This window comes from Pundamilia nyererei, unplaced genomic scaffold (genome assembly GCF_000239375.1).
Source record: "Pundamilia nyererei isolate P.nyererei 1_Seehausen unplaced genomic scaffold, PunNye1.0 scaffold00621, whole genome shotgun sequence".
Taxonomy (NCBI): Eukaryota; Metazoa; Chordata; class Actinopteri; order Cichliformes; family Cichlidae; genus Pundamilia; species Pundamilia nyererei.
Window position 1 is genome coordinate 36,694 of NW_005188022.1, and position 10,139 is coordinate 46,832.

Consider the following 10,139-nt stretch of genomic DNA (forward strand, 5'->3'; position numbering starts at 1 on the left):
GATTATTCATCACCGATAACCACACAGTGCCTCCGAGTGCTACTGACGAATGACTGCAGTTTTTATTCATCACTCAATGTGAACTGGCGCAAAGTCCATGAACACTGCAGTATGAGCATACTGTGAAAAACACCCGATGCTGCAATTTTGATCTTGTCTCCCGTATAAGAGCCAAATTTCTCCGCGTGCATATTAGAGAGAAACCCCCTGATTCATACAGCTGCTGATGGAGAGGAGAGAACCACTACTGTACCGTAAAGGAGGTGCGGGCGGAGCCAAAGACTCCCCGCCCACTCGGCAAAATGGCAGCCCGCAGGGAGAACGTGGAAGAAATTCGGAATCGAGTAATATTGGGAGAATTTGGTGTGACGAATGTAAGTGCGGCTGTGATCGTGGATTTGGAGACGCACAGCATGTCCTCTGTGGGGTAGTGAGGCTCTGACTGACACGCTTTAACTGATACGCGTGTTTGACACGGACTGCATTAATATTACTTAATGAGCACTTATTATAATATACAACAATCATACATGGAGGTGAAAGCAGAATGTGTTTCTGCGTTGATTATTCACTAGTAGTATCACCTGCCGGTGTCGTGCCAAACTAGGTATCCCCGACAGAATGTGTCTGATCATACTTGTGGACCTGTGTGCTGTTGTTGTCTCTTATTACTCTCAGCCATTATTTATCTGTTGCTCTTAGGTTCATACTACGGATTTCCCTGGAAACTACCCCGGATATGACGACACTTGGAACGTGGAGAAATTTCAAAAGGTAAAATGTTGTCACTGCGGTGGGCCTGTAAACGCTGGGAGGACGAATGTCATCAGTTTTCTTCTGTAAATCTCACATGGCTTTTCCAAAATGTGTATAAATGGCCTGCATTTGTATAGCGCTTTTCTAGTCCCTAAGGACCCCAAAGCGCTTCACACTACATTCATCCACACATTCACACACTGGTGATGGCAGCTACATTGTAGCCACAGCCGCCCTGGGGCGCACTGACAGAGGCGAGGCTGCCGGACACTGGCGCCACCGGGCCCTCTGACCACCACCAGTAGGCAAACACGGGGTTAGTATCTTGCCCAAGAATATTTGGCATGCAGCCAGGAGGCAGCCTGGGATCGAACCACCGACCTTCTGATTAGTGGCTGACCTGCTCTGCCACCTGAGCTACAGCCACCCCTAAATGTTTGCACAGCAACAGATTTGTAATTTCACCTATGCATACCACCACATTTCATTTTTAATCAAGTAATCGAGATGCGGCTGAAGTGCAGCCGTTCAGTAGTAACTTAAAGCATTTAACCAAAGTACTGCTTTTAACACACCACAGGGTCATAATTACTCTAAGCATCATTCCTGGCCTGATTCGACACCAGCAGCACCTTTAGGTTATGTTAGTCACCTGCCTTTTCCTTACATTTGTCTGTCCACCAGTAAAAAGTATTGAATGTGTATTTGGACAAAGATGTGTACAGACTAGAGTGACTAACGTGCTAAATAAAAGACCAGTGCTTGGCTTGTGCCTTTAACAAATGCGTGCGATTCTAAATAGAAATGGAACTCTCCTGTTTCTTTGCAGAACTTCAGAATCGATGTCGTGCATCTGGATGAAAACAGTATGGAGTTCGACATGGTGGGGATTGATGCAGCCATTGCCAATGCCTTCAGAAGGATCTTACTGGCAGAGGTGAGCTTGTTTTGTTGTGTCACTACGGTCTCAGACCTGGTCTTGAACTTTCAGTATGTGAGGGACTTTGGTTGATGAAGAACGTGTACATTTTGTGAATTTAGGCATTTAGTTTATTCATTTTATGCAAATATATTTTGAAAGCTGCTAATTATTATTTAATTTTTTTAGGTGCCTACTATGGCTACAGAAAAGGTGTTCATCTATAGTAATACCTCCATTGTCCAAGACGAAGTCCTGGCCCACAGATTAGGCCTCATCCCCATCAAAGCTGACCCTCGTCTGTTTGAGTACAGAAACACTGGTAAAGCATCATATTGAACCACTCACCCATAAGGCAGTTGACACCAATGCTCATTTTATCCCACTGTGTCATCTTCTTGTCATGTGACAAAGTGCCGGTTTAGATAACATCTTGCTTAGTCATAAGTCTAAGAATAAAGACAGTTTTCCTGCTGTGCTGCAGAAACTGAAACTTGACAATGAGCCTGACCTCAGTTGTACTGAGCATCTGAAACAGATATGACGGAGAGGTCATGCCTGCTTCCTACTTATGCCATGTTCTAGTTGCCTCGTTCATTCATGCGTTATGAGCATTAGTACCTTTAGAACACATCTCGTCCTGTAGCTGTGCTTGGTGGGGAAAAAACTGTGGAGTCAGCCATCTGTCCGCAGGTTTGTGCTGTGACTGAAAGACTAAATAATCACTTTTTATAATTTCATGAGCTGCAAATTTCCAGTGTCTCCTGCACTTGATTTAACAGTGATGATGTGCAGCATGTTAAGCAACATGTCTAAAATGCTGCTTTGGTTTTTTTAGGGGAGGAGTCTGCAGAGGAAGAGGGTTCAGAAATAGACACAATTCAACTGCAGCTGAAGATTAAGTGCAGCAGGAATCCCAGAGCAAGCAAAGACTCATCAGACCCACGAGAGCTGTACTTAAACCACATGGGTGGGTATTTTTAGGTGTCACAAAATGGTGCAGATATCCTAGTAAAAAAAAAGTATTCCTGTCTAATTGCAGATATCTGCTCTGTCCACTTTTATCTGCTCATAGTTTATTCCAAGGACATAAAGTGGGTCCCCATCGGGAACCAGGCAGACGTGTTTGCAGACTGCTGTATTGGGCCTGTGCATGATGACATTCTGATAGCTCAGCTACGACCGGGACAAGAGCTGGACATTGTCATGCACTGTGTCAAAGGAATTGGTAAGCTTTGTCTCTGAGCGGCTGCAGTGCTGAAGATAGAGACACTAAACAGGCAAACAGAAACAGGAGCATTATTATTTACATTATAATAACAATGCATTATTTCTATTGGCTGGACAGAGATGCTCATAATACACTGCAGTAAGTAGGTAATGTAACATGTAAGTAAGTAAGTAAGTAAAATTTTATTTATATAGCACATTTCTAGATAAAAGATCACAAAGTGCTTCACAAGGTATAAAAAAAAACAGTCAAAAGTTAACAAAATGCAGTTTTAAAAAGATGTTTTTAGCTGCTTTTTAAAAGTAATCACTGAGTCTGCAGATCTTAAGTTCTGAGGAAGAGAGTCCACAGTCTGGTGGCCACAGTGGCAAAAGCTCTGCCACCCTTGCTTTTCAGTCTTGTATACTGAATAACAAGTAGGTCCTGATCACAAGACCTCAGGGACCTGCTAGGGACATAGGGCTGTAAAAGTTCAATGATGTAGGCTGGTGCTTGTTCTTGAAGAGCCTTAAAGGTCAGAACCAGAATTTTAAGATGGACTCTGAATTCAACAGGGAGCCAGTGCAGCTGTATAAGCAACGGTGTTACATGAGAGTACTTAGATGTTTTGTCAGAAGCCTTGCTGCAGCATTTTGGACAATCTGCAGACGCTCCAGGGAGTTTTTGTTTAGACATGTAAACAGTGAATTACAGTAGTCCAATCGTGATGAAATGAATGCATGAATAACAATCTCCAGTTCAGTATGAGACACTATAGGGCTCAATTTAGAAATGCTTCTTAAATGATAGAAGCAGGACCGAACCAGAGATTTGACGTGGACATCCAGGGTAAGAGCAGAATCAAAGGTTACCCCGAGGTTCCTGATAGACGGTTTCACAAATGTTGAAAGAGGACCAAGAGCATTCATTATGTCAGGTACATGTCTGTCTGGAGCACATACAAGAACTTCAGTCCTTTCTTCATTAGGTTGGAGGAACTTGTCGGCCATCCAACCTTTGATGGTTTCTAAACACACACTTAGAATCTGCAGCTTAGAAACATCTTCAGATTAATTTCATCAAACTGATATTAAGAAATTTCTCAGTCCGACACAAACCATTGTGATATATGTGTTACATCTGGCTCCAGTAACATTATACAATAGTGTTTTAAACAATCTTTGATTTAACAACATTTTATATGTTGAAGTGCTTCCATGTCACACTTTATTGGTTTGGGATACACGTGGTCCCATTAGGGTTTGAAACTCCTGGGTTTGAATCCACTGGTCGGTCAGGGGCTCTCCGTCCTCAGTTTGCATGCTCTTCCTGTGTGTGTGGGTTCTCTCAAGGTACGCTGGCTCCCTCCCACAGTCCAAAGATGTGTATGCACATGCATTAATTGGCAACACTGAATCGGCTATAATGCCTGGATTACACTTTGCTGCGGACATCGACACAAGCAGCTGGAGGCCAGATTCCTGAATAGTAATTCCTGTTATATTTCTTTGAATTCATAGTTGTTGGGTTGTAATGTAAATTCTCAGCAGATGAGTACATACAGTCACAAAAAAAGGCCTGGCCAACGGACATCTGTGTGGACCCTCATACTACTGAAGCATGGAGGAGAGGGGGTGTGATGGTGGGGGGGTGCTTTGCTGGTGACACTGTTGGGGATTTATTCAAAATTACCTAAACTCAATGGAGATGGTTTGGGATGAGATGGAGCGCAGAGTGAAGGCCAAAGGACCAACAAGTGCTCAGCATCTCTGGGAACTCCTTCAGGACAAGAGAAGCATTTCAGGGAATGCGTGACAAGCAGTAATCCAAGCAAAGGGTGACTGCTTTGAAGAACCTAAAATATCAAACATGTTTTGAGTTATTTCACACTTTTTTGTTTACTACATAATTCCATATGTGTCCATTGTGTTTTGAGACTTTCAGTGAGATGTGTGTGCGTGTGTGTTTGTAGGGCTTTAGATAGGTGTGTGCACCAAATGGTGGCTGACTTTTTCCATAATATCACGTTCTGGCTGCAGGGAGTTCAAGTACAAGATGAAATGTGAGTTAACAGGTGACCCTGGGTATGTGGCTGGTGCACTACTAAAACATCTCTAGCTAAGGGTGGAATGTTTTCAGGATGTGCTGAAGTGAATGCAGCAGTTTACATACTACTTGGATGTTATCAGTCCAAATAACGGGATAGTCTGTAAACAGTATTTTCTGCTGCCTAATGCTAAAGTGTGTCCTCTGTTGTGTGTTTAGGCAAAGACCATGCCAAGTTCTCCCCAGTGGCCACAGCGAGTTACCGCCTCCTCCCAGAGATCACCCTCCTGGAGGTGGTGGAGGGAGAGAAGGCGGAGCGATTAAAACAGTGCTTCTCACGAGGAGTTATAGACCTGGAAGATATTAATGGTAAGAGTGGCTTCACTTAAATTCAACAAGTTACATTGTATTAACCTGCAATCAGTCACCTGATGCTGCGAATGTTATCACATTTTTTGTGTATTTAAGGGACAAAGGTTGCCAAAGTTGTGAACAGTCGCCTGGACACATGCAGCCGGGAAGTCCTCCGACACAGTGACCTGAAGAATGTGGTGAAGCTTGGACGAGTGCGAGACCATTTCATCTGTACGTTCATGTGTAGCTGCTATAAGACACCATGCAAACTCACTGATAAAAATGCAAATATTCCTTTTACAGTGGCCTAGCCACTCCTAAAACCATGAATCAGTGCCCTGTCTCTTTGTTTATTCCACACACAGTCTGTAACAGAGTCAGTTTGAGAGATCGCGGCATTCAAAGAATCTGAAGTCTATATGCTGTGAAACCACAGCTGCTTTATTCAAGGGGTCAATCCATACCTGAAATGATAAATGATAATGAGTCTTGGTGTTGGACAGATGCGCATTCACTTGTATGCTAAACTATATCTGTACTGATTATTAGTCGGTGTTCTTTTCGGTGTTTACCCCTCGGCCAGAATAAGCTGATTGGTTGTTGTAGTCACCCTACTGGGTGGGCGACGTGGACACTTAAGTTTGTGATTGCATTACTAACCTAGAGTTGTGAAATTGATACCATAGATGCATCTACTAAAACCCTCAGACAAGTTCAGTGACCTCAAACTTAAAGCCAGGGGTCAGAGGTCGAGTTTTCTGAAAATCTTTTGAATGCGATAACTCAGGACCCCGTGGGGCTGCACGGCATTAAAGCGTTAGCACGGTTAGCTCGTTAACACGTTAGCGCCGGTGATCCGCGCTAACTTGCTAACAGAGATTTGCCACGTTAATGCGGTTATGGCGTAAACGTCATTTTAACAAGATTAACGCTGACAGCACTAATTTCTACACTTGCACAGACTTTGAATACGTGCATCACTGTCTTTACACTATTTTAGCCCATGGATGTTTTTTCTTTTACAGTTACAGTGGAATCCACCGGGATCCTGCCTCCAGACGTCTTAGTCACAGAGGCGATTAAGGTCCTCGTGGCTAAATGTCAGAGGTTTCTCAATGAACTGGACTCGACTGCTATGGAATGAAAGGATGACTGAGCAGCCCGTCAGACCTCGGACGGTTCTTACTATGCTGTCAGTGGAATGACTGTGTTCAAATATTCTATACTGATAAAGAGTACACAGAAATTTCAAAATGCAGGTGTTTTGTTGGTATCATCTGAGTATGTATATACAGCTTTGTCTGGTATTTTGTATACTTTCCATTAAACAAATGTTGAATTGAAGACAAACATCTTAATATTATTGACTGTCAGAGTACTTTCCACTTTTTTCTCTTTTCTAAATAAAATAGCATTAACTGTTTAGGAATTACAGCTATTTTTATGCACGGTTCTCCATCGTTAGAGGCTCTAAACCAAATTGGACAGTTGACTGACAATATGAGATCCAAAGAGATTTCAGTCCAAATGAAGGAGACCACCATGAGATCTATTTTGTTTTCGAGCTTCTCAGTTAGAGAGAAAAACACTGCAAGAATGCCAAACTCATTGTTAAAAAAGGAACTCGCTGCCAACAGGTCCAGAAGACCACAGAAGTGGATGTACTTAGTAAAGTAAAAGGAGGTATGTTTATCGTCACCAAAATCTGCAATCAAGAGAAATTACTGTTTATTTTCTAGAAGGAGAATCCCAGATCCGACTACCAGGAAGCATGTAAACAGTTCTGGTAAAGAATGTTTGGACAGATTAAGCTGGGAAAAGAGACACGGAGGAGGAGAGAAGCAACTCTTGATTGGACACCACATGTATCAAATATGATGGAGGCAGTGTAATGGCATAGGTATGTATGGTTGACAGTGGGATGAAGTCAGTAGTGCTTATTGATTGTGTGATAGAAGTATCAGGATGTATTATGAAACACACAAAACTATGTCCTCTGCTTCAGTCAAATGCTACAAAACTGACAGAGCTTTACATGGATAGCGACCCAAAGCAAAATGGAAACCGAACCAAAGACTTTCTTAAGGCAAAGAAATGGGATATTTTTCTAGACTAGACTACAAAAACCTTTCCTTACATTTAAAATTGTACTAGTTTGTCCAGTTACGTTTGAGCTTGTGATAATGGGTGACTGTATATAATGTAACTCATAAACAGTTACAGAACTTCTGTTGAGCCCTTTGAGTCTAAAAGTGTGCACTTCTGTCCCGTCTTGACAGTGTGATTTCAAATTCACCATTGTGGTCCGCACAGACAGAACTATGAAAAACATACCATTGACCCAACTGTATGCACTACTGTCCAAAAGTTGTGGATACTTTGCACAGCTGGACTGGCCATCGGGCATACCGGGCATTTGCCAGGTAGGCTGATGTTGTTTGTTTGTTTGTTTCTAACGTTATAAACAATGAAAGGTGGTGGATTGAGTGGTCATGATCGACTCTGGGCTGGACCAATTACAATACATCCATATTGAGGTGAAAAGGAACGTGATTTGTCCCGTACGTCACATCTGCCTCGGGTACAAACAAAGGCGGCGGTGTATGCATTTACATCAACAACACTGGACCACAGCGCTAGGACTACTGCATGACATCATCAGCAAACACGAGACTGCTCACCCAGTTGCTGCGTTTGTTGCTGCCGGGGATTTTAATCACTGCACCCTCAGGACTGTGGTCCCAAAGTTCCATCAATACTTGAGCTTTCCGACAAGGAATAACAACAACATAGACCAGGTCTACAGCAATGTAAGAGGTGCATACAAGGCAGTGCCTCGCCCGCATTTTGGACAGTCCGACCACATTTCTGTGTTCCTCTATCTGGCAAACAGGCAGCTCCTCAAACGAGCCCCCCAAGTAAGTAAAATTACTAAAGCTTGGAGCGAAAAGACTGATTCGGTGCTTCAGAACTGCTTTGGTGCTACAAACTGCGACGTGTTTAAGACTGCTGCCATGAGAGAGGACTGCTCTGTGGATTTAAAGGAATATGCACCAGTGGTCACCAGCTACCTCACCACATGCATTGACAATATTGTCCCCACCAAGCGCTACAAAACATATCCAAATCAGACACCATGGTTGAACTGTGAGGTACGTTCCATGCTACATGCACACTCCACTGCGTTTGCCTCTGGTGGCACAGAGCGCTACAAAAAGGCCAGATATGACCCACATACAGACTGAACCTGGAGGGATACTACAACAACTCGAATCCCGACGAATGTGGCAGGGCCTCCAACACATCACTGATTTCCCCTGACAACATCCCAGGCCATGCTTTGAGTGTTTGCTCTTCATAGACATTTTCAATTTGTCCCTCACCCAGTCAGCTGTGCCCACATGCTTCGAGACCACCATCATAGTGCCCCTCCCCACGTAAATAACCTGTTTGAATGACTTTCGCCCCATTGCACTCACTTCAAATTGTAATGAAGTGTTCTGAGAGGATTGTCATGTCCCATATCAAAGAAGCCATCCCGGACAGATTAGACCCTCTGCAATTTGCATATCGGAGGAATCGCTCTCCCGAGGACGCCGTTAATGCAGCTATCCACACAGCCCTCTCACACCTCGGAAACAAGGACATGTATGTTTGAATGCTGTTTATAGACTACAGCTCAGCATTCAACACCATCATCCCACCGTGAAAAAGCTCTCTACTCTTGGACTGACACCCCCCTCTGTCTCTGGGTCCTGGGCTTCCTCACAGGCAGACTCCAGGCAGTCAGAGTTGGTACCGGGACATGAGGTACAAAGATAGTGAGCACAGCGACTCCCCAAGGCTGTGTGCTCAGTCCACTCCTGTACACCTGTTCACCTATGACTGTGTCCCCTCCCAAAGCAACACCTCCATCATTAAATGACACAACCATCGTCAGGCTGATTACTGCTGGAGAGGAGACTGCCTACAGGGAAGAAGTGGCTCAGCTGGTGCCTGGAAAATAATCTCTCCTTAAATGCTGAGAAGACTAAGGAGATGGTTATTGACCCAAGAATGAGGAGAGAGCAGCACGCCCCACTATGCATCAACAGGACTCAGGTGGAGACGGTGAAGACATTCATATTCCTTGGCACCCACATCAGTGAGGATCTCACCTGGACCCATAACACACGGCAGATCATCAAGAAGTCTCAACAACGACTCTTCTTCCTAGGGAAGCTGAGAAAATTTGGATTAACCTCCAAACTTCTCAGCAACTTTTACAGATGCACAGTGGAGAGTATCCTGACAAACTCCATCACAGTGTGCTACGGGAACTCAGGACAGGAAGGCTCTCCAACGTGTCATCAAAATGGCACAACTCATCTGTGGAGTACCACTACAGGACATTTACAACACTCAGGGCAAACTATATCATTAAGGACAGCACCCACCCACAGCACACACTGTTCACACTCCTACCATCTGGCAGACGATACAGGAGTGTGAAAGCTTTGGAGTTTGTACGTGTTTTGTCTCTAGGGGCCACCGTATTTATTTATATATAAACATATATAAATAAAGCCACTTTTTTACATTAGTAATTACTTTTGTGCATAATTTTATATTATTGTTAATAATAAATTAATTAAAACAACAAAACAACCTGAAGAGCCGGTTTGGAGCCGAAAGAGCCGTAAATCCCATCACTAATCCACAGCAGAGATGGGCAGTAACGCGTTACTGTAATCTGATTACTTTTTTCAAGTAACGAGTAAAGTAAGGGATTACTATTGCAAAAACGGTAATTAGATTACCGTTACTTTCCCGTAGGAACGCTGCGTTACTGCGTTACTAAAACCGTGATTTTTG

At 43.6% G+C, this 10,139-nt stretch overlaps 2 protein-coding genes across 3 annotated transcripts in view; both read left to right on the top strand.

Annotated features, from left to right (window-relative positions):
- The first annotated feature begins 201 nt into the window (after nt 1-201).
- On the top strand, nt 202-6,629 carry polr1c (RNA polymerase I and III subunit C). Of its 2 annotated transcripts, none has more exons than XM_005754660.1 (9): nt 202-374; nt 703-774; nt 1,586-1,693; nt 1,865-1,997; nt 2,514-2,645; nt 2,751-2,903; nt 5,151-5,300; nt 5,400-5,516; nt 6,311-6,629. In XM_005754660.1, exons 1-9 carry the CDS (start codon nt 303-305, stop codon nt 6,427-6,429), a joined length of 1,056 nt encoding a protein of 351 aa, XP_005754717.1. In that variant the 5' UTR covers nt 202-302; the 3' UTR covers nt 6,430-6,629. The 2 variants fall into 2 exon arrangements, with proteins under 2 accessions (XP_005754717.1, XP_005754719.1); XM_005754662.1 differs by lacking the exon at nt 202-374 and adding an exon at nt 386-607.
- A 2,694-nt stretch (nt 6,630-9,323) lies between these two features.
- Nucleotides 9,324-10,139, top strand: part of LOC102213750 (F-box only protein 28-like) — a 28,810-nt gene continuing 27,994 nt past the window's right edge. Inside the window, exon 1 of the mRNA XM_005754664.1 lies at nt 9,324-9,590. Coding sequence (XP_005754721.1) covers nt 9,324-9,590 — 267 coding nt within the window. The remainder of the gene's footprint in view (nt 9,591-10,139) is intronic.